Source organism: Pecten maximus, chromosome 1 (genome assembly GCF_902652985.1).
Source record: "Pecten maximus chromosome 1, xPecMax1.1, whole genome shotgun sequence".
NCBI classification, from domain to species: domain Eukaryota; kingdom Metazoa; phylum Mollusca; class Bivalvia; order Pectinida; family Pectinidae; genus Pecten; species Pecten maximus.
The window spans coordinates 40,261,769-40,285,889 of record NC_047015.1 but is presented as its reverse complement, the minus strand read 5'-3'; the positions used below and the strand labels follow the sequence as shown (position 1 = coordinate 40,285,889).

The 24,121-nt window shown below is 40.1% G+C and overlaps 2 protein-coding genes across 2 annotated transcripts in view; one reads left to right on the top strand and one right to left on the bottom strand.

Annotated features, from left to right (window-relative positions):
• Window positions 1-2,710: 2,710 nt before the first annotated feature.
• LOC117342876 (coiled-coil domain-containing protein 1-like) lies at window positions 2,711-22,440 on the bottom strand. Its single transcript, XM_033905198.1, has 2 exons — window positions 22,303-22,440; window positions 2,711-3,736 (listed from the first exon to the last, which is right to left on the bottom strand). Exons 1-2 carry the CDS (start codon window positions 22,438-22,440, stop codon window positions 2,711-2,713), a joined length of 1,164 nt encoding a protein of 387 aa, XP_033761089.1.
• The window catches only part of LOC117333626 (neuronal acetylcholine receptor subunit alpha-10-like), a 151,492-nt gene continuing 143,712 nt past the window's right edge, over window positions 16,342-24,121 (top strand). Inside the window, exon 1 of the mRNA XM_033893035.1 lies at window positions 16,342-16,878. The gene's annotated coding sequence lies outside the window, so the exon portion shown is untranslated. The remainder of the gene's footprint in view (window positions 16,879-24,121) is intronic.

Genomic DNA, 24,121 nt, shown 5'->3' with positions numbered 1-24,121 from the left:
AAACATAGCTTAGTTTCATATAATATTTAGGCGTTCAGTGGGCTAGATTAACATTCTGCGAAATGAAACCCGTCCATGATATCTAAAAGAAGTTTAAATTACTTTATGCACACAAAAGATAGGTTCAAAATCACATTTGCTATATCAAATTCGCAGGACCCTGTGCGTGGAAGGTGTAACTATTTTTTGCTAAACTACACAAATTTTGTGTATTGGAGAACCATCATTCTCATATGCAGGCTTTATAATATTGCTAACAAATTAATCTCGCATTACTGTTATGTTTTGAATTACGAAAAGCAATGTGAACATTTATGAGGCAATACATTTCATGCATTTTTGTAAATGAATATTGATACCTGAAGCCCTAAACCATAGCTTTATAGCTACCGGAGAAAGTTAGCAGTATTAATATGCAGATATGTTGAGGGGCTTTCTCAAGGAGTCGACAGCCATGAATACCAACGTCTCTTCAGAGAGGCAGCTAGAAGTTAATATGCCACCAACGATTCCTGGAGCGTCGAGATTGTTTCAGATGAACCGCATTCAAAATTAATTAAATAATAAAAAAAAATCTGTTAGATTTTCATGTCGTGTATGAGCAGAGAAAGACGAAAATTGTATTTCATTTGACACCAAATCAAAGTGATATTGTATGTGCCTTGTTGGTCTACGATACTGATGACTAAAGTCGGATATACACAAATCATTGGCACATGCGCATTAGCATGTCGATTCAATTATCCGGTGTGACGGAAGAGTATTATCCGTTACGGAAGAGCGTTGGTATTGGGTATACCACATCTGCCTGTGGTAACCGGCGCTCGGAACTGACGCGGGAGACAGCTGGCGTGCGGATATCGGAGAAGGAAAATGTTCCAACTTGGCCACAACTGTTATCGTTCAAATCGACGTTAAGTAGATACAATGGTTCAATTTCACAGATCGGAAGTAATCAGCTCACAGCTTGTCAGACACAAGCCAAACTCTGACAGTGGAAAAGGCGTAAAAACAACACCGGGAGGAGGGTTTTGTTTACCTACATCTGTTGGGGCGGAGGTTAAGCCTTGTTTGGTTCTCATTCGTAAGTAAGAACGTATGTTGAAACACCGGACTTCTCTTAGAAGGGCATTATAACATAATCTCGGTTCACGGCGGATTGATCAAGGATGGCACTGATAATTAAATACAGCTACACGGATTGTCTTCATCGGTAGCAAAATGTCTGTCTGTAATGCATCAATAAAAGAAATATCAGCCAAAGTTCTTAAGCATGGTTTGTTATTTGCTGGATGAAATTTTAACAGATATTAGTTTTTACTTTATTTTACGCCGTTGGCCTTCTTGAAATCATCATTAATGTCCTTATTGGTAGTTTACAAAGGGGCAGCAACTCTTTTGAATTCTCAACTCCTGTGATTTTTTTATTCAACTTTTAGAGTACGCTGAAAAAAGATTTTAATAAAATAACAACATCAGGAATTCTTTGAACCGATTAACTTTTATACTTATGATGGAAAAGAAAAGGGAAAGAGTTTCCTTTCAATCGATATGCGATGTTCTATGCATCAAATATAGCTAAAGGGTCCCGAACTTCAAACCTACCAAACCAGAGGTGAAACACGTGTTTCGAAGAGTCGGTTTGGAAGTATAATGGGAAATTTCGCACTGGGTTTAACTCCAATCGGGATAAGGCATTCTATATATACACCCCCCCCCCCCCTCCCCCCCAATTTAATCTAGAAATTTTCTCCTTTATCGGGAAACTATGTACAGGTCAGAGGGAATAATCAGACGAATTCACTACCTGATGAAAAATTATGAGGCATCTGTTTTACATAAGAACTCTATGGAACGCAACAAACGGCAGTACGCTCCGTTCCGTAGGTGATACCTACTGTATCAAATTTTACACAGATTCCGTCAGGGTTATTTTCAAGCTTGATTCACACTGCCTTTTCAAAGACTTCCACTAATTGGTTTATTGAATATGATCTAGTACTTCTTTGGTTAGTCTTGCATGCGTCACAACAGTGACCTTCGATTGGCCATTTTAAGATATGTGGCCCGTGTAGGCCCGTGTAGGCTCGTGTAGACCCGTGTAACAGGCCAACAGGAGTAACACTTCCTAAACATAGTTAAAGATAGGTTTACCATCTAGGGGGACATTACCGGAATATTTAACGGTTCGAGTTCTGTCATTTAGAGTAACATTGTCTAACACAATGGCTACTATAGGTTGTATGACCTTGGATGACTGCAGATTAACTCATCCTGTTTTGTCTTTTTGAGTAAACATTTAAATTTAGTGATCTATTATATGTGTTGTTGCCAGTCTCGGATTTCTGTGTAAACAAGTTGCAGTGAAGTCTTGGCTGTGCCATCTTGAATAATGTTACATATTAGGTTTGTCATACAATGATGTCACCTGATGTCAAACAATGATGTTACCCGATGTCATACAATGATCTAACTCTATGTCATACAATAATGTTACCTGATGTCATACAATTATGTTACCCGATGTCATACAATCATGTCACCTGATGTCAAACAATGATGTTACCCGATGTCATACAATGATGTTACCCGATGTCATGCAATGATCTAACTCAATGTCATTCAATAATGATACCTGATGTCATACAATTATGTTACCCGATGTCATACAATGATGTAACCTGATGTCATTCAATAATGTTACCTGATGTCATACATTGATGGCATCCGATGTCATACAATGATGACACCTGATGTCATACAATGTTGTCACTGTATCATCGTCGGTCTGGAGTTTGTCGTCTAGAATGATGTCATCTGTATCATCGTCAGTCATTAGTGCGTCGTCTAGAATGATGTCACTTGTATCATCGTCCGTCTTGAGTTTGTCGTCTGCAATGGTGTCACCTGTATCATCGTCAGTCTTGTGTTTGTCGTCTACAATGATGTCACCTGTATCGTCGTCAGTCTTGAGTTTGTCGTCTAGAATGATGTCACCTGTATCATCGTCAGTCTTGTGTTTGTCGTCTAGAATGATGTCACTTGTATCATCGTCAGTCTTGAGTTTGTCGTCTACAATGATGTCACCTGTATCATCGTCAGTCTTGTGTTTGTCGTCTAGAATGATGTCACCTGTATCATCGTCAGTCTTGAGTTTGTCGTCTAGAATGATGTCACCTGTATCATCGTCAGTCTTGAGTTTGTCGTCTAGAATGATGTCACCTGTATCGTCGTCAGTCATTAGTGCGTCGTCTAGAATGATGTCACCTGTATCATCGTCAGTCTTGAGTTTGTCGTCTAGAATGATGTCACTTGTAACATCGTCAGTCTTGAGTTTGTCGTCTACAATGATGTCACCTGTATCATCGTCAGTCTTGAGGTTGTCGTCTAGAATGATGTCACCTGTATCATCGTCAGTCTTGGGTTTGTCGTCTAGAATGATGTCACCTGTATCATCGTCAGTCTTGAGTTTGTCGTCTAGAATGATGTCACCTGTAACATCGTCAGTCTTGAGTTTGCCGTCTACAATGGTGTCACCTGTATCATCGTCAGTCTTGAGTTTGTCGTCTAGAATGATGTCACCTGTATCATCGTCAGTCTTGAGTTTGTCGTCTAGAATGGTGTCACCTGTATCATCGTCAGTCTTGAGGTTGTCGTCTACAATGATGTCACGTGTAACATCGTTAGTCTTGTGTTTGTCGTATAGCGTAATGATAGCACTCGGAGCATAACCAGTCTTCGTTAGTCATCTAAAATGATGTCACTTGAACAAGTATTATCTTGTAGTATTTAGTGTGACATAGACATTTGCTCGTTTGTCATCAGTAATAACTTCACCTGAACAATTCCCTGCCTTGAAATCAACATCGATAGTGACCATACTGGAATGGATGCCATCCACGAGGATCGATCCATCTAATATATATTCACATAAAAATTGTGACCTTGACTGACCTTATCTGAAAGATTGACTTAACTGTTGGCCTATTACCGGCAATTGGTGTTCAAAACATCTTTAGATATCACGTGATATCATCCCATGATAGAACAATAGAAGGCATGTATTGCCACGGCTGGGAAGCATGTGGAATGCAGTGGGGAAAAAATACCACGGATTTTATCATGACGGGCGCGTCATTCATCGGCGAACATGCTGATAGTACCCGGTGGAATTGCGGATGCAGTTGCAATGAGATGCAACTTATGATACATGACAGGAGTTTAAGGTGGCTACATGGACCTGGGCACGTGTAACATACAGCACATCAGTCGGTGGATTTGATTGTCTCCAGAATACCACAGCGATAAGGCATAACAAAAGACAGAGACAATATCTATCGCCGGTCTCAAAGGCCAACAACTGTAGGAAATACATTCTGTTAGGGTATAGGGATTAATTAATGCATGTAAAGTGTTTTTTTTATCTTTGCCTTGTGTTCGTGTGCCCAGCTTTTGTGTCCGTCTATCTTTTAGGCTGCAATCACAGATATGCTTATTTCGTCAAAGAAACTTTTCCTTGACAACACACCGGAAGTGATAAATGGCTGCTCTGATTAGATACATTCATTTTATTTTGGCTGTATAACTTAAAGGTGTAAAATAACACCCAATATCGTACCAAAAAGATGTTCGGGGGAACTTATAAAGGGGAGAAAAAAAAACATCGGTGAAAATGTCATCGTCTTCAAAGGAAGTGGCCCACATATTTCGCTGGGTAAAGATGAATATATGTTGTTGTTTTTTTTATTTCAAAACACTACATACGAATTAACATGGACAGCGATGCAGGGTCGAACAGAGGATCAAAATGAGATAGCGGAATACAACAAAAAACCAACTTCATTCTGATAAAGTTGTTACAAAAACTTATATCCGAAACAAATAGACAAATACCCTACGGGATTGTACCGATTCCGTGTACAACATCAAAGTTTATGCGTTCGGTCCCTGTCGTTGATTTACAGTATAGATAGTGGGGTTTATTCTGGCACGTGCTGTGCTGTAATATACTCCGAGGCTCGTACTGAAATATAATTCTGACAACCGACAGAGAAGTTTAACCTGGCTATTGGCAAAGTATATGCAGTTAAAACACAAAGTTTCGAGAGATACAGGTTGATTAAGACCGTCCGTCGATATCACATTGGGAAGAAGTAACTACATATGTCCTTACACTCGTCAAGTAGGACCTGTTAGATTCGTGTTGTTATGCCAGGTGGTTCCGTTGTCAGCACCCTTGTTCTATTTGAGAAAATTACAATACCCGGATTGTACATAAAACTATGAGGATACATAGGTGTTGTCGATGAAGCAGAAGACGCTTATCCCTTTGTAACACTTGATCTAAATCTCACAGTCGATATTTGGTAAAATGTTGGCCTCTCGTTATTTACTTTGAGTTAGAAATATGATTTCGCTAACACGCCGATAATATTTTGTTGTCTTACAACTGTAGTAACTAAAGACCAAATATGTTATATTTTAGGTTTACTTGATCGAATTTTTACATCAGTCTATCAGATGTTTTCGTCCTCGCAACTGCTACGGTTCATATAGGGCATATAACAGGGAATCGAATCAGGGTTTACTTTCAAAATGATATTTCAAAGCGTAAAACGCATTATCCATTCATTATCCACTTTCGCCAGCTTGTTGATCAGCGGCCATATTGTTTTCTCTGAAATCAATGGCTACACCAGCGTTTTAGAATCTTGTTATTCAACATAAAACATAAGAGATAATTTGATTATGATTGTATCAGAGATAAGAGGGCTATTGCGGTTATAAACGATACAAAGCCTTGTCCAAACCCTGGCCGCCGCGCGGACTCGGTATTGTCACCGGAAACGCATAACAAGAATTGTGACGAATGCATGTTTTGATTGGGATAGGCCGACATCGAATAATTAGTTGTACGATCAGCTGACATCAATGTCGATTTGACGTCCCCTGGTCAGGTCACGTGACGAACAATAACTAGTTACAGGAGACGTTTTAACACTCTTAAGTAAGCCAAACTCAGAGTGATTTCTTTAGGCTATGGTGTTTACCTTTGTACGCCGTCGACACAGCTGGAGACGTACCCAATTCTCAGACATTTTATTTATTTTATGAGAAGTTTTGTTTGTGATTTCATTTCAGTGTTATTACATAGGGTAGATGAAAATAGTTGTAACGTGTTACAATCTCGTTAGGTTTTATTAAGAAATAAGGTCTTGAATCAGAGATCTGATACATCGTTTCTAAATATAAATCTGGAATTACTCCCGATTTTCATTTAAACCACATGTTTCTCAAACAGAAATCATATATCCATTAGCGATGTAATTTAAAGGTAAAATAAAGAATCCACATTCTCGAGAACATCAGATGCCGAGATTACTGATCATCCTGAAAACTCAACTAGCACCGAATCTCTGCTTTCCAATCTTCGTGTTGTGCTGTAAACCGACACTTAACAAATGTTCCCGACACAAATACTAAACGACGCAACAGTCCTGCCGGTAGGACATACTAACTGTACCTCCTGTCCCCGTGGCATGATCGCAAGGGGCAACTACATTTCGGACGTTATTTCTATTCTATTTTCTTCTTCCTAATGTCTCCCTTAAAACTAGCTCATATTTGACCTTTGGTTGAGTGTTCGCCCTTTTGTCTCCTGGTCGCTTTATTCGCGGCATTTTAGGAATTTGAGGATTGATTCGCTTGCTGTCAGTATAATGTGGCTGGGTCGGGTGTCATGTCGAGTCTTCGGCAGAATGTTCCGAGATAGCACTATAAAGTCGCCATCAGTTCTACGCTATCACAAGGACACAGAACCAACATATCGCAGCCTACCAAAACACACAGGCATACGTTAAATTCACCCATCTCGCAAACAGAGGAGGTCGTCCTTAAAAGACTAGGACTAAAATCCAAACCAGAAACGACACAAAAATATTTCGCCACACAAACAATTGTTAAACGACAGCAACAAATGTTAAATGATACAACAAATGTTAGATGATACAACAAATGTTAGATGATACAACAAATGTTAAAGGACACAAACAAATGTTAGATGACACAAACAATTGTTTAAGGACACAAACGATTGTTAAACGACACCTACAGATGTTTAATGACACAAGCGATTGTTAAACGACACCAACAGATGTTAAACAACACAAACAGAAGTTAAGCGACACAAAAAAATGTCAAACGACACAAAAAATATTAAGAATATGTAATATCGACATTGCCGTTAGTTCAATTAAAAAATATGATAGTGGTACCTATAAACAATCAAGAACATTGGTAGCCATATTGGATGATATGTCAAGTATAGTATGGGCTGACATTTCTAAACATTTTATTCAACCTTATGTTCTGGGACATCCAAGTGTGAAAACATACATAGTTATCAACCTCGCCAACCAAAATGTAAATATCTCTGGTCAAGATCGACGTTCGTTCAGAAATTATGTGAAATGTCATTATTGTTGAAATATGTTATATTGTATGGATTCACGTGCGATCATTTCTGTGCCAAGTTTAAGTGGCACCGAAGGTGTCTTAATGTAGTTTCAGGAATTCTAATTGATTCTAAACGTCTATACGTTATCTTGTAAGGTACATCAAAATGGCAATTATAACTAATAGCCACTGATCCAAAAGTTCAAGACAGAGTTCGATTCGCCGTGATAAACTGGGTGACATTTTACCGGAAGTACATGATCTGAAAGTAATGTAGGTATAATTTACATAGACACAGTATTTACAAGTAGATGTTATTTCAAAATTATGACAGAATGATTGATGCAGCGAGAATTCTCCTGGTCTAGATATAAAATAAAAATAATTGTAGGTCACTGAAACTGTTGTAAGTTACGACATGGTTGCTCCACAAATCCTATATGATGTTAAGGTTTACGAGATCTAGTTGATGGAATCTGTCGGCTTTGTCCTATCAGCCAAACTCTCAGCCAAACTCTCGCGAGAGTTTGGCATTACGTTTTATTATGTGTAATACAATATGCTCATGTCTGTAACTACCTCTGGAACACAGGTTCAGAGCGTGTCTAATCCTTGCAACCGTCAGCCTCTAACCTAGCAAATCTATATCATTCATTTTATCGACATCTAAAAATTTTGCTCTAAAAAAGGGATTTGTCTTCTGAAGATATTCATACACCCGCGCCTGTTGTTGGTTTCTTTATTTAGATCGTGACTTGCCAGCGTACCGGCTGGTCACAAACAGCCAGACATTCTTGCTGTCGCAGCCATGTACACAACAGAAAAAAATATCCATTGTATATCTTTACATTTTATGCTGATGTATCCCATTAGCTAAGTGTTAACCTAGAGGTATATTACTGTAACGTGCACCGGGGGTACAACGGAGTGGTCACCCATCCAAGAGCTGACCACGCTCGACGTTGCTTAACTTCTGTACACAGACACGACCCTCAACCACACAGCCACAACGAGCTATCATCCATGGACCATCACATAACCCCGACAGCAAAATGACGTCATCGTGCCTGTTAGACCAACATGTAAACTACGTTACGAAACGGTCATATCAACAGTTGGAAAGTCACCTCAAACAAAACGTAATCCCGTTGCAAAACATTAACTGAGATAATTATCCGAAATAGAATAAATCATTCTCTGTTACGTATGTTATGCTAATTAAAACCGTCTATGCAATTTGTGATATCGGTTACGACATAAGAACCGCCTCCGATCAGTTTGTGTTAATTTGACCGCTTATTCTTCTGACGTAATCATTACTCTTGGTCTACCTAACCATCCTTTCACAAATTGCGCTAATCGTCTAAATAAGACATTAATCACGGAAAAGTTTACGTGTGTTTTTAGGGTAAGTACATTGTAAATAAATGCTTAAATGATTCCAATTGATTTGATGCCAAGCGGCGAGGTCGTGTTTGCGCGAATTCGGAGAGGTGAGTTCCAGTTAAAAAGTAGCCATTTCGTCCTTCAGTTATGACAGATGCAGACAAGAGCGTATATCTTCTGGAACAGTGCTACCGGGAAACATGCACTTGGTTACCTTTTATCTAAACATGCAACACATTTTGTTGCCTTAGTTTCAAGACAAGACGATTTCGTTAAAGTAAATTATTTACCTTCAAATTATTATTAATTTCCTTTATGTCGCTAGTTCAAGAAGTCCAGAGCTATTTTTCAGTGTATTACTACTACACATCTTTCGTGAGTGGAAACCTGAATACAACTTTCGCCAATATTATCAAACATACTGAATTGAAATTTATTGGCAATAAATACAACCTGGAAACGATTCAATAGTTAAATACTAACACTGACCAAGTTAATGACCAATAATATCGACCGACAATAACCTATCATTGGCAGTAGGAAATGCTCCAGAGTCTATATATTGGTTTCTCTCTGTAAGACAACCATGGCTATGTTTAACAACTATCGCGCTCCATTTCCCCTAAATGAGTTTTCAAGATGCGACTATTTTTTACAATCTATTCCTTGTTTATGTCTGTATGTATAGTATTTATAGCGAAACAATAAATGTATTTGAATATAAGACTCAATTAAAACATTAAAATGATGCGAAATGTGTACATACCTGTAAATAGAAAATCACTGAAGCGGGAAAAAAACAACACAATGTGTTTATTGGAGAGGATGGGAGTAACAGAACGGGTAATGGAGAGGTTTATACATAATGTGTTTATTGGGGAGGCTGAGAGTGACAGAACGAGTTATGGAGAGGTTTTTATATAATGTGTTTATTGAGAAGGCTGAGACTGACAGAACGAGTTATGGTGCAATCACCGCTATAGCTGGGTAATTAAAATAACAGGTCCTTTATGCATCACCGTAGTATCACGCTTAACCGGAACATGGATGGGGACCTACCAATTAACGCTCCCTGTCTGTTCCGGCTGAGGGGGAGGGTTCATTGCTGGTGACTAGAGATTCTTTTCCTCTAGGACAAAAAGGTGAGAACTGTATAATGATCAAATGCAAAATATATCATATCTTTTTCTCCCATGTGTTAACCATTCTTTCATGTAATTTTGCGCAGTTCAACCTCAAATATTATCAATCATTATATCTAATATTTTTTTGTTGTAAATTAATTGAAAACACTTGCTTAAAAGCAAATATGCATTAATCCCGTACACCTGAGCTATTTTCAAAGACAATTTACAGGTCAAGCCAATAAAAAAATTGTCACGCACCAATTCACACATAATGTAATTAGACATATTAAACTATATCCTAGAAAAACTAGTCATGTTTTTCACGTGTCAAATGGTATTGCTACATTAATATTGTACCATCAAATGATCGTCAGTGGCGTGTGTTTTTAGGTAATGATATTAATGCTAGCCTAGGACATTAAGCTGGACAGATGAATTGGTTGGGGGAGTCACCATGTCCTCAGACTTTTGATGTCTGTGCTATCGATCGTTCAGTTGATTGTACCTAATGAAACAGACATCATTGTTGGCTGTTAATTATCACGTGCAGCATGGATGCTTTACACAAAGGTTGGAGTCATAATGCGCCCTAACAACAAACAAGAATTCTATTCAATTGAAATGTAATTGTTGAAATGTGTTTTACATACAGTTAGAATATCTCTCTATGTTTACCTTGTGTGCCATTGAATGGGGCGTTGCATGGTTCCAGCGTTGAAATGGATGTTTTGACTCCGTTGTAATTAAACCGACCTGTACAGAAACAGCGGGTTTCAACCGCCGAGTGTGGGAACGGTATAGACTTTTGTTATTAGTTATTTATACTATTTGAAAACTTATCAAATCTGTAAAAGTTATGGGTGTAAATACCATTCTAACAGCCAATTAGTACAGACAAACCCCCCAAGTCTTGGGGTGTATAGTAGATATATAATATTGGCCGTGCGTAGTACTGTTCATGGCCACTCGTGAAGGTGGGACGTGGGTCAAACAGTTGAGTAGAACCACTAATCCATGGTATAAAAAGACTGTGCATATACGTGTATACAGCAAGCGAAGGTAAGTTTTTTTTAAGGTTCAAATAATAATTTTTGCTAAAACAATAGAGAAGAAAACACAATGAGCTGCCCTCATGCAGGTGGGGATCCATTCGACAAACCGAGTACTCATCCTAGAGATTAAGATGTTAAAATAGTCAATATATTATACTGTATCGTTTAGAATGGACATACAGTTTACCTGTCAACTACAGTTGTCAAGAGGTAAACGAAGGTAAGTTATTGTGATGATTTATATCTTTATATACCAAGAGAGACAATGATTTTATTCGACCTGCAGTTGATGTCATTTTGAGAAATATTTCTTTCTAATTTAATAACTCACAAGCAGTTCATATACACTTCTCTTCTGTATTACACATACATCGTTATCCAAGGGTTCTAGTCTGTTACCTTCACCCTTAGAATATGTCATGAAAAAATCGAAGGTTCTTTTTTATCAGTGTGATTGGCTTTAGACTATTTAAGTGACCATTTTAAGCTTGAAGATGACGATGCTTTCTGGGCATAGAATTTTAGATGTAAACATGCAAGGTGCCTGACACAGCAGGTGAAAGAATGTTTTATTCTAAACGGCTCTAGTATATGGTACGAACCGGGTCATTTTCAATAAGTGTTTTTTAATGCTTGAAGACTGGCAGGGTATCGTCTGGCACGAGATAATTTGCCATCCATACCAACACAGTGGTACCGCACATTTGCCATATTGTTATCACGAAAATAACTTTTAGAGAACATGGACAGCCGGCAATCATGGTATCGCATCTGGGTACATGTGGTCATAATATCGCCATATGTGTAGTATATGATGATAGGAGACATCGGTATAGGTTACCATGATAAGAGACATCGGTATAGTTGATCATGTTAAGAAACATCGGTATAGTTGATCATGATAATAGACATCGGTATAGTTGATCATGATAAGAGACATCGGTATAGTTGATCATGATAAGAGACATCGGTATAGTTGATCATGATAAGATACATCGGTATAGGTTATCATGTTAAGAGACATCGGTATAGGTTCTCATGTTAAGAGACATCGGTATAGGTTATCATGATAGGAGACATCGGTATAGGTTATCATGATAAGAGACATCGGTATAGGTTATCATGATAAGAGACATCGGTATAGGTTATCATGATAAGAGACATCGGTATAGGTTATCATGATAAGAGACATCGGTATAGGCGATCATGATAAGAGACATCGGTATACATGTAGGTTATCATGATAGGAAACATCGGCATAGTTGATCATGTTAAGAAACATCGGTATAGGCGATCATGATAAGAGACATCGGTATAGGTTACCATGATAAGAGACATCGGTATAGGTGATCATGATAAGAGACATCGGTATAGGTTACCATGATAAGAGACATCGGTATAGTTGATCATGTTAAGAAACATCGGTATAGGTTATCATTTTAAGAGACATCGGTATATGTGATCATGATAAGAGACATCGGTATAGGTTATCATGTTAAGAGACATCGGTATAGGTTATCATGTTAAGAGACATCGGTATAGTTGATCATAATAAGAGACATCGGTATAGGTGATCATGATAAGAGACATCGGTATAGGTTATCATGTTAAGAGACATCGGTATAGGTTATCATGTTAAGAGACATCGGTATAGTTGATTATGATAAGAGACATCGGTATAGGTTATCATGTTAAGAGACATCGGTATAGGTTATCATGTTAAGAGACATCGGTATAGGTTACCATGATAAGAGACATCGGTATAGGTTATCATGTTAAGAGACATCGGTATAGGTTACCATGATAAGAGACATCGGTATATGTGATCATGATAAGAGACATCGGTATAGGTGATCATGATAAGATACATCGGTATTGTCTATCATCATATCCATATTGGCTACCAGCTGATGGTCATTACTCCTTTAGGCCTTACAGCTGAAGCCCCCCGCCCCCCTCAAAGCCGTACAGCTGAAGGCTACTCTTTAAAGCCTTACAGCCGATGGTCACTCCTCAAAGCCTTACAGCGGAAGGTCACCCTTCGAAGCCTTACAACTGATGGTCACTCCTCAAAGCCTTACAGCTGAAGGTCACCCTTCAAAGCCTTACAGCTGAAGGTCGCTCGACACTCCTTTACTTTCTCATTTCCGCATTTGCGATTCCGTGATTGATGTTTGTGGTTTCCTAAGTTTTATGTCCATTCTATTCTAAGTGTGTGACAAGTTTGGAACGTGTGAGTGCTTGTATATAGCTTAGACAATATTGGACGTATCACGTGTCCCTTAATCTCACACCTTTTGCGCCCCCTATCGGGTGTGTCCACTAGCTCATAAACACGAGCAGACCGTGCTCATTATTCCCGGTCGGACGCAATACTCATTTTTATAATCCTTACTTAATTACGTAGTCACGTGACAAACGACGTTTAACACCCGCAGAAAGAGGCAACCAGAAGCAGTTCTTTCTTGAATAATCAGTCCTGAATATAACGTGCAGGTTTAATTGGCTTTTAATGCTACTTTTGATTAGCATCTTCCGGGAAGGTATCGCCGGACTTTGACCAGTGTGAAGCCAGAAGGCAATTACTTGTCAATAATTGATGCTTGTTTTCAATCCCTCAACCTTATGTTTTGGCTATATTGCGGGGTTCATGAATACGTAATAGCCAGTTGTGTGACTGGACCATGGCGTTGGTGGGCTGTTTACCTGGATGGTAGAGAGCCAGGTATACTTTGTACATACGCAGACATGCAATATAGCGTTTCGTACAGTTTACTCCATGTCATTCGTTACAGAAATAATTGTGTTGTAATGTAAAAGTTTGGTATAAAAAGTGAGCAAATAGGTGGTCTCGTCTGTTCCCCCACGATCCGCCATTAAAGTCTAATAGAGTATCTTAATACCGCCTCAGCTGTTTGATCGGCTATAAGTGTTGAAGTATTTGGGTTTATAGAGACGTCGATATATACATTAAGTGCACCATATGAAAAACCATATCTCCTCTTAAACAATTACTCTTGGTTCGGGAGAGAAGCTGACGGTATGTTGATATTATGTATACAATGTAATAAGCACGTTCTTAGTCGACTGAAGGACTAACATCACCCCGTGGTTTTCTATACCGGAAGTGAGTATAACAATATATTCTGTGTCGTTTTGTTTTATATCATATAAAAAATGATGAGTGTTGAGTCTGTAATTGTGTGTGTATAGTGAATTATGAGGGGTTGGTTTTGGGTTTGGGAAAGTAGGGAGGGAGGGGGGTGGGGCTATGATGGGACGAATAAAATACGAAATTTCTCCCTCATGTGGGGAATTAGCTGGGTTGTAGCACATGGACTTGGCTGGCACAATTCCTCAAATCGTTCAAATAACGTTATAATAGCCACTTCTAGTTGAATATCATACTTCAGTAACACCTGTGGAATTCTATTTGTATAACTTGTTGGCACTAAGAATTGTTCATGCCACATACAATGTATCGATTTCTGTCAATCTATTGTACACATGTATAAGATAACCGATGACGTCACCCTATGTAGGCGGTATCATATGGTGTCCTGCAGAGTCCAGGGGCAGATTAATCAGTGTTTTGAGATAACATACGCTACAATGAAATAAAACAATACATTTTATATATGTAGATATATTTCAAAATGAAAATTGCATTGATTCCAATGATGACAACTTGAGAAATGGAATGCCATTTGATCTTATCAGTGAATATCAGGGACTTTGCACAAATCCAAACCTACTTTCATACAGGGACATAAAACACGTAATATATTATGGACAATGGGTTGGCGATGCCCTTAGATCTCACACCTCCTACCTAGGTGTCTACACGGTCATAATTACAAGTGTATGAGCAGAACGTGCTCACCATTGCCAGTCGGTTGCCATACCCAATTTTTATAATCTCGTCTTCTTCACGTTGTCCATGTGCATTGGATGCCCACACAATCATCAAAATGTAACAATAGTCATTTTTATTGATAAAAATAATTACAAATGGACACGGGAAACATAAAAATGACGTCTCATCCCATTTCAAAAGCGGTGACATGTATGATGTTCAAATGACATGTTGAGCGATCATGATAGCGCATATCGTATATTGTATATTTGGTTGTAGTGAAATTAGACAATATCATTGTTACTTGGTTCGATCCCTGATGTCTGTGCGATAAAACACTACGGCTGAACGCGTTATCCACGGAGATGTATTCAATAAGGCTTGGGCCTAGGTAGGACAAGGCACGGTGGACCCTGTCTTTGTAGGCCAACTGTCTGATAACTGGCTAAATATCATGTAGTTCACCTTACCGATAGAGGTGATATCAAACCTGCGCTCCATAGCGGTGCCATAGTTATACTTCCAAATTTAATTTCAGACAAGATCAAACAGTTAGGTTTGTGTATTAACAGATTATATCGATCCGCGCAAGTTGTGAATGAGAAATCGCGGAACAAATCCGTCCGCGGAGTGTTCCACAGCCCGGGACAGAATACGCTAAAGTGTATCCAGGGCTGTAATCTAACAAGGGCGTTTCCATGGCCGGTCCGTTAAATCGAAGATATCCCCAGGGTCGGGCCGTTAACACAAGGGTGTACTCAGGCCGTGTCATATTAGGGCGTTTCAATGGCGTGTCCGTTAAATCTAAGATATCCCCAGGGTCGGGCCGTTAACACAAGGGTGTACTCAGGCCGTGTCATATTAGGACGTTTCAATGGCGGGTCCGTTAAATTTAGGATGTCCCCAGTGTCGGGCCGTTAACACAAGGGTGTTACAAGGGCTGTACCATCAATACTAGGATGTCCCCGCGGCTGGGCTATTACACTTGTGTGTACCCAGGGCCAGAATATCAACGGCAAAATTTATTCAGCAGAAGAATATTAACACCAAGTTAAACCCCTTCCTTTGAACGTGATATAATGTCGTTTAATTCTTGACTGTCCCTTGGGCCAGACTATCATACAGGTACAGGCGTGTTCCCAGGGCCGGGGTATTAACGCCAAAATGTTTTAGGACAGGAATATTAACACCGGAATGCACCCAAAATCAAACCTCTTTACGTATACTTTGAACGTAATTGAAAGTCGTTAGATTTTTGACTGTTAATAAATTAATAGCCACGCCTCAGCTAGTTATAATTGTATAGGAACCGTCCGTTAACATGTTGATCCATTCTGATGTTGGTATGGAATACATTTTGCATTGTTTACAAAGTGATATTACGATGCTGCGTGTGCTAAGCTATGTAGCCGCGGCTTGCAGAGATACCACCCCTTATCGCGCGCGTACGTTCATATATATGCAGTGTTGCTTTTTGTACGAACAATAGCTTCCAAGGTACTGATGGTATTGGCAGAGGATTCGCTGGAATCGTAAATTTATGTACAGGACTTTAATTGGGGACTGTAAAAACGTGGCGTTGTAATGAATATTGGGAACCGTTAGAGACGACTAGATCGATGTGATGTGCCCTAAGACTGGGGTGCTGAAATGTTGGAAAATTTCACTAGAGCGGTGTCGCTTCCCTGGAGATCAGCGAGCTCTGTGGCTCTGTGACTATATGTAAAGACGATTAATTATGTGTTCCGACACCGATAACACGGGGAGGACGTTGTTGTAACAGGAAATATCATCACTCTTTTTCCAAGGGAATTTTAAAACGTATATTTGTACCTGAATATTTGGCCCTCGCGAGTGCCCGCCGGCGTGACCTTTTGTGCCACACTATACTATGCTTAGTAAACCATGTACAATCCAAGAATTGTAAAGAGGCACATGCTTGGCCACTGTGGAATCGTTTCTGACATATCTTTCGAGTCTAGCACCACGCGGCGATGAAAAGGTAAGTCAAAAAACGGCATGTGTTCCTAGTATCGTCTGTAATTGACCATGGAGAATGTTCTAAATTCGATTACCTTTGTTTGTTTCTGAGCTAGCTACACTTTCTACATCAAACGTTGATGTTATTTTACACATGTATACGTCGTTATCATTGAACAGTTTCTCCCACGTCTTACAGAAGGGCTTTGCATGTTTAAGGATTTAGCGCATATGCCTGCCAATTTATGAAAGATCATGCGGGTTTTAGTATTGGTGATGAAAACAGATATTACTTCTCATATTGAGGCATTTAGACTACAGATTTCAATTTGTAACGCGATAAACATCTTTATATAAATGCTAATATCATAAAGAGGGTAATATATATAATTGGCCGCGCTCACCCGACAAATCCCTTCTCGATATGTACGACTGGGATTTTTTAATGAATTTATAAGTCAACTTACACACACCATTGATTAGAACCACCGCTGATCGGGTAATTAGGCCACATTAGACCACACCAGACAAACATAGCTAGCCCCGCCAGAAAAGACACATCCCGCATCTAACCTACACTGTGTAATACTATTTTGGAACATTTTCACTCCCGTTATCGCGCTAACGCGATGACGTGTGAAATGGGTTGATGGCAAATACTCTTATCTCGTTGAATGGATGAGATGATGGATTCTTTTCGTGAAAGTTAACTTTCAAGCATACCTACTCGGCAATTTATGTATGCTTCTGTTGGGAGTTTCTAGTGTCATGTGTTAATGGTGGTTGTATTGGGAGACAAATGCACCTGGGCAATGAACATTCTAGAGCGCAGTTGGATGGAAAATCAGTTCCTAATGGCGTCAGAGAAAAAAAAGGTGACATTCTCTGCTGTTTCTGCAGACTCTGTATTTGATGGTATCGATGCCTTGATGTTGATGGTTATTTCTTTAGCTATCTTGACCGTTTCATCAGCAGTTTATAGTCACGTCAATGTTTGTATTCGGACAGCTTGTAGATCTACATCAGACAAAATGATGATGTACGCTCTTTAATGGTGTAAGTAGAGAGTGTAACCATGTATCGTTGAACTGTCAAGGTCCAGTTGAGACGTAGACGAAGAAAAACTTTTTCTTGTATGTTATCAAACCTAGTTTATGGGAAATGAGTCAATAATTATAGATACCTTTTACATTTTTGAATACCAAAAACACATTTATTTGCAATGGAACATTATCGAGAGCCATTGAGCCAGACAGTAGATTGTCGGTAAATCGAGGACAACCATTTGTCAACATGGAGCGGCCGGTGGTGTCGGCGTCTGTGTGCGCGCGCCCCCTATTTGTCCAGACGTGCCTGATGAAGCATGAGCTCAACACTGACTGTAGGCTTTGAACACCTACACGATTCTTAGGTGAGTGAGCTATACGGCGGTGTCGCGCGCGATCATGAATCACGGACACTTCCAGGCTCAAAGGAGGAGTATAGGGGTAACGTTGGGAGGCCCGCTATTTAGTTATCCTACATTGATTAAACCGAGCATTTCAGAAGACTTCCACATAAATAAAGTCAGAAAAAATCTTGATAGATATCTAACATTTCCCAGTGACCAAAACACTGAAAAAGACTTAGCGCAATACGAATGTCTTTGAGGGTACCTTAGATTGACATATAAAGTAATTGCAATGCCCTGTCACTTGTCTGACAAAAGCGCTATAGAGCAGTTACTGTATTAAGCTGATAATGTAATGATGTCTACCTGGTGTATGGTTCTATCTTTCAATGGTTTATCCATTCTCTCACCTTATCGCCTAGTGATGTCACATCTCGTGTTCTCCACACGTACTGCACACTTACATGTATATTCTTGTTTGTCGTGTGGCCTCGTAGCGTCCCCTATCTTGTTCTCCAGTTCCTACCCTTCATGGTGCCCCTAGCCTTCTCTCTTTGTGATAACCTCCCGTTCTCTACCATTAATGTTGCCCTTTGTCTTCTCTCTAAGTGATAATAACCCTCGTCCCCTACCCTTCATGTTGCCCTTTGTCTTCTCTCCAAATGATAATAACCTCTTGACCCCCTACCCTTCATGTTGCCCTTGGTCTTCTCTCTAAGTGATAATAACCCTCGTCCCCTACCCTTCATGTTACCCCTTGGTCTTCTCTCCAAGTGATAATAACCCTCGTCCACTACCCTTCATGTTGCCCTTTGTCTTCTCTCCAAGTGATAATAACCCTCGTCCCCTACCCTTTATGTTGCCCTTAGTCTTCTCTCCAAATGATAATAACCTCTTGACCCCCTACCCTTCATGTTGCCCTTTGTCTTCTTTCCAAATGATAATAACCTCTTGACCCCCTACCCTTCATGTTGCCCTTTGTCTTCCCTCTAAGTGATAACAACCTCTTGACCCCCTACCCTTCATGTTGCCCTTTGTCTTCTCTCCAAGTGATAATAACCTCTTGACCCCCTACCCTTCATGTTGCCCTTTGTCTTCTCTCCAAATGATAATAACCTCTTGACCCCCTACCCTTCATGTTGCCCTTTGTCTTCCCTCTAAGTGATAATAACCTCTTGACCCCCTACCCTTCATGTTGCCCTTTGTCTTCTCTCCAAGTGATAATAACCTCTTGACCCCCTACCCTTCATGTTGCCCTTTGTCTTCTCTCCAAATGATAATAACCCTCGTCCCCTACCCTTCATGTTGCCCTTAGTCTTCTCTCTAAGTGATAATAACCCTCGTCCCCTACCCTTCATGTTGCCCTTTGTCTTCTCTCCAAGTGATAATAACCCTCGTCCCCTACCCTTCATGTTGCCCTTTGTCTTCTCTCTAAGTGATAATAACCCTCGTCCCCTACCCTTCATGTTGCCCTTTGTCTTCTCTCTAAGTGATAATAACCTTCGTCCCATACCCTTCATGTTACTCCTTAGTCTTCTCTCTAAGTGATAATAACCCTCGTCCCCGACCCTTCATGTTGCCCTTTGTCTTCTCTCCAAGTGATAATAACCCTCGTCCCCTACCCTTCATGTTACCCCTTAGTCTTCTCTCTAAGTGATAATAACCCTCGTCCCCTACCCTTCATGTTACCCCTTGGTCTTCTCTCTAAGTGATAATAACCCTCGTCCCCTACCCTTCATGTTACTCCTTTGTCTTCTCTCTAAGTGATAATAACCCTCGTCCCCTACCCTTCATGTTGCCCTTTGTCTTCTCTGTAGTGATTATAATCTCTCTCCCCATACTCTTTGTGTTACCCCTAGTCTTTGCTCTGAATGACAATAGCCTCTCCTCCCCTACCACTTATGCTCCCCTTAGTCTGCTCTCTGACTGACAATAATCTCTCCTCCGCTTAACCTTAGTTTTCTCCCCCCCACCCCCGTCATGTTGCCCCTACATACCTACGTGCTAGCTTGTCTTATCTCGTTCTCTGTATCATCTCTCCTTAGTGTCTCACATTCTCTTTTCAGTAGATTTTTACTCAAAATTTTCAAATCGTCATGTTGCCATTTTTTGTGTCTTACTATGACTGTCTGACCTCATACCGTTTTGATTGCTTTCTCTGATTGATTCTGTTTTTCGATGAATATGGTGCACTTTTTGCGTCGACAGTTTTCTTTGTTTCCATGTGGTGTCCTGTTTGTTCTCACATTTTATCCGATGAAGTTTTCTCTTTCTTTCACACTTCTCATTTACTTCTCGTCGCCCCCCCCCCCCCCCCCCCCCCCATAATTTGTGCTCATCTGTAGATATATTCCTCGTATTATCGTACCCTTCCCTTGTAACCTTTCTCCCTCTCATCTCCTCGTAACAGTTACCCCCATCGCCCTCCCACGAACGATGATTTGTTAACCTCTCATTACCCTTCCTGTCAGCCTACTGACCCCTTTGTCTTAATCTTTTATTTGTTTTATGTTCTTTTATTACTCACATCATTCCTACCTGTATTATTATTGTTTTATCTATAAATAGATTACTCTTTTGTGACGTCAGAGGACAATTAACAACACACTATCAATATCACTACTAAAAGCAGAGCACCAAAGTTCACGGGAGTGCTCGTGTGAACGAATGTGTTACGTTCCTTTTAATTCAGATAAAGAAAGTTTTTATATACCAATAATAAAGATATCGTTCTTAGTATATTTTGAAGATGATACCCTTTATAATTTATGAGACATTAAGATCTTGTGTAGCCTTCTGGGACGGAAATGACGTAGCGGAAATTGTCAAGAATTTGTTTCTTTGTACAATTCGACACTGGTGTGTATATCATTGAAAGGTTACTTCCGTCGAATGAAATATGGCGATGTTGAGGTTTTTACATACTAATTGGCCGACATACATTCGAGTTTTATTTCGGGCCTTGGCGATATTGGTCGAAATGTTGCGATTGCGTACCGATACAGTGAATTGGTGATATCAACATAAGAGAATCAGGATTTTAAATGGACTTTTTGATAACTGAACATTATGGTGACATCACTAATTGAAACAGAAAAGCTGAGATCACCACAATGTATAAATGGTATCTGCTCATCATTTGAGTCATATCCCTTATTCATTATGGTCATATCACAAAAAGTAAAACGGCACCACATAGTACCCAATGTTCACACGTCATGCACACACACACATCGTATCAAGTGTAGTCCGGCAAATGTGATTAACAGCGAACATGATGTATATCGAGGTTATAACAGATAAACAATTCATAGCTTCACTGATTCATAAACAATTCATAGCTCTGCTTCTCTAATGGTCTACCAGATACACAATGCATGTGTCTTCGATGCTCTGTCAGATAAACAACAACTAGACTGCGACACAATTTTGGGATTCTAAAAGACGGAAAATGTATTGTCTAATTATTCCATCATCTTTGCGCCAATATTTTGGCGCCCGTGCGATACTGTCAATCACCAGGTTTTACTGAGTCTCCTATTGCAAGAAACAATATATAATGATTCATTTTACCTTGATGTCATCAAATGAAAATGATTATTAACAGTGTCCTTTATTTTTGGTTAATAATATGATTTAAATAACGTTTGCTCATTGAATTCTTAGCATTTGCAATCGGTTAGTACTTGTTTCTCCTGTTGATGGAACTATGCATCAACCTCATTGACGAGATATAAAACTCGCGTACCATACTGAGCAGAAATACTGCACAGTCGAGAATTAATTACACTGTACTAGTGATGTGGGTAGACTAGTTTGACATGTTGTCATGCTTTATTAAAGAATCGAGAATGGATTGATCAGGCGATATTCTTTCTGATATTAAACTGCCCGATTATTATTATTTTCATCCCCCTGTCTTCCAATTTAATTTGTAGTCTTAGGAAGAATGCAAACGAAAAAAAGAGATGTTATTTCGCAATGAGACGATAACTTTCGTCAAGTTAAAATTCAAGATGCGTAAACCCCTTCTAAACCACCAGGGCCATCTTTAACCGTGAAGTCAAGGTAAACCTCTTCTAAACCACCAGGGTCATCCTTAACCGTGAAGTCAAGGTAAACCCCTTCTAAACCACCAGGGCCATCCTTAACCGTGAGGTCAAGGTAAACCCCTTCTAAACCACCAAGGACCATCCTTAACCGTGAAGTCAAGGTAAACCCCTTCTAAACCACAAGGACCATCCTTAACCGTGAAGTCAAGGTAAACCCCATTCTAAACCACCAGGACCATCCTTAACCGTGAAGTCAAGGTAAACCCCTTCTAAACCACCAGGACCATCATTAACCGTGAAGTCAAGGTAAACCCCTTCTAAACCACCAAGGCCATCCTTAACCGTGAAGTCAAGGTAAACCCCTTCTAAACCACCAGGACCATCCTTAACCGTGAAGTCAAGGTAAACCCCTTCTAGACCACCAGGGCCATCCTTAACCGTGAAGTCAAGGTAAACCCCTTCTAAACCACCAGGACCATCCTTAACCGTGAAGTCAAGGTAAACCCCTTCTAAACCACCAAGGCCATCCTTAACCGTGAAGTCAAGGTAAACCCCTTCTAAACCACCAGGACCATCCTTAACCGTGAAGTCAAGGTAAACCCCTTCTAAACCACAATGATCATCCTTAACCGTGAAGTCAAGGTAAACCCCTTCTAAACCACCAGGGTCATCCTTAACCGTGAAGTCAAGGTAAACCCCTTCTAAACCACCAGGGCCATCCTTAACCGTGAAGTCAAGGTAAACCCCTTCTAAACCACCAGGACCATCCTTAACCGTGAAGTCAAGGTAAACCCCTTCTAAACCACCAGGACCATCCTTAACCGTGAAGTCAAGGTAAACCCCTTCTAGACCACCAGGGCCATCCTTAACCGTGAAGTCAAGGTAAACCCCTTCTAAACCACCAGGAACATCCTTAACCGTGAGGTCAAGGTAAACCCCTTCTAGACCACCAGGGTCATCCTTAACCGTGAAGTCAAGGTAAACCTCTTCTAAACCACCAAGGACAATCCTTAACCGTGAAGTCAAGGTAAACCCCTTCTAAACCACAAGGACCATCCTTAACCGTGAAGTCAAGGTAAACCCCATTCTAAACCACCAAGGCCCTCCTTAACCGGGAAGTCAAGGTAAACCCCATTCTAAACCACCAAGGCCATCCTTAACCGTGAAGTCAAGGTAAACCCCTTCTAAACCACCAGGGTCATCCTTAACTGTGAAGTCAAGGTAAACCCCTTCTAAACTACCAGGGTCATCCTTAACCGTGAAGTCAAGGTAAACCCCTTCTAAACCATCAGGGTCATCCTTAACCGTGAAGTCAAGGTAAACCCCTTCTAAACCACCAGGACCATCCTTAACCGTGAAGTCAAGGTAAACCCCTTCTAGACCACCAGGGCCATCCTTAACCGTAAAGGTAAGGTAAACCCCTTCTAAACCACCAGGAACATCCTTAACTGTGAGGTCAAGGTAAACCCCTTCTAGACCACCAGGGTCATCCTTAACCGTGAAGTCAAGGTAAACCTCTTCTAAACCACCAAGGACAATCCTTAACCGTGAAGTCAAGGTAAACCCCTTCTAAACCATAAGGACCATCCTTAACCGTGAAGTCAAGGTAAACCCCATTCTAAACCACCAAGGCCCTCCTTAACCGGGAAGTCAAGGTAAACCCCATTCTAAACCACCAAGGCCATCCTTAACCGTGAAGTCAAGGTAAACCCCTTCTAAACCACCAGGGTCATCCTTAACTGTGAAGTCAAGGTAAACCCCTTCTAAACTACCAGGGTCATCCTTAACCGTGAAGTCAAGGTAAACCCCTTCTAAACCATCAG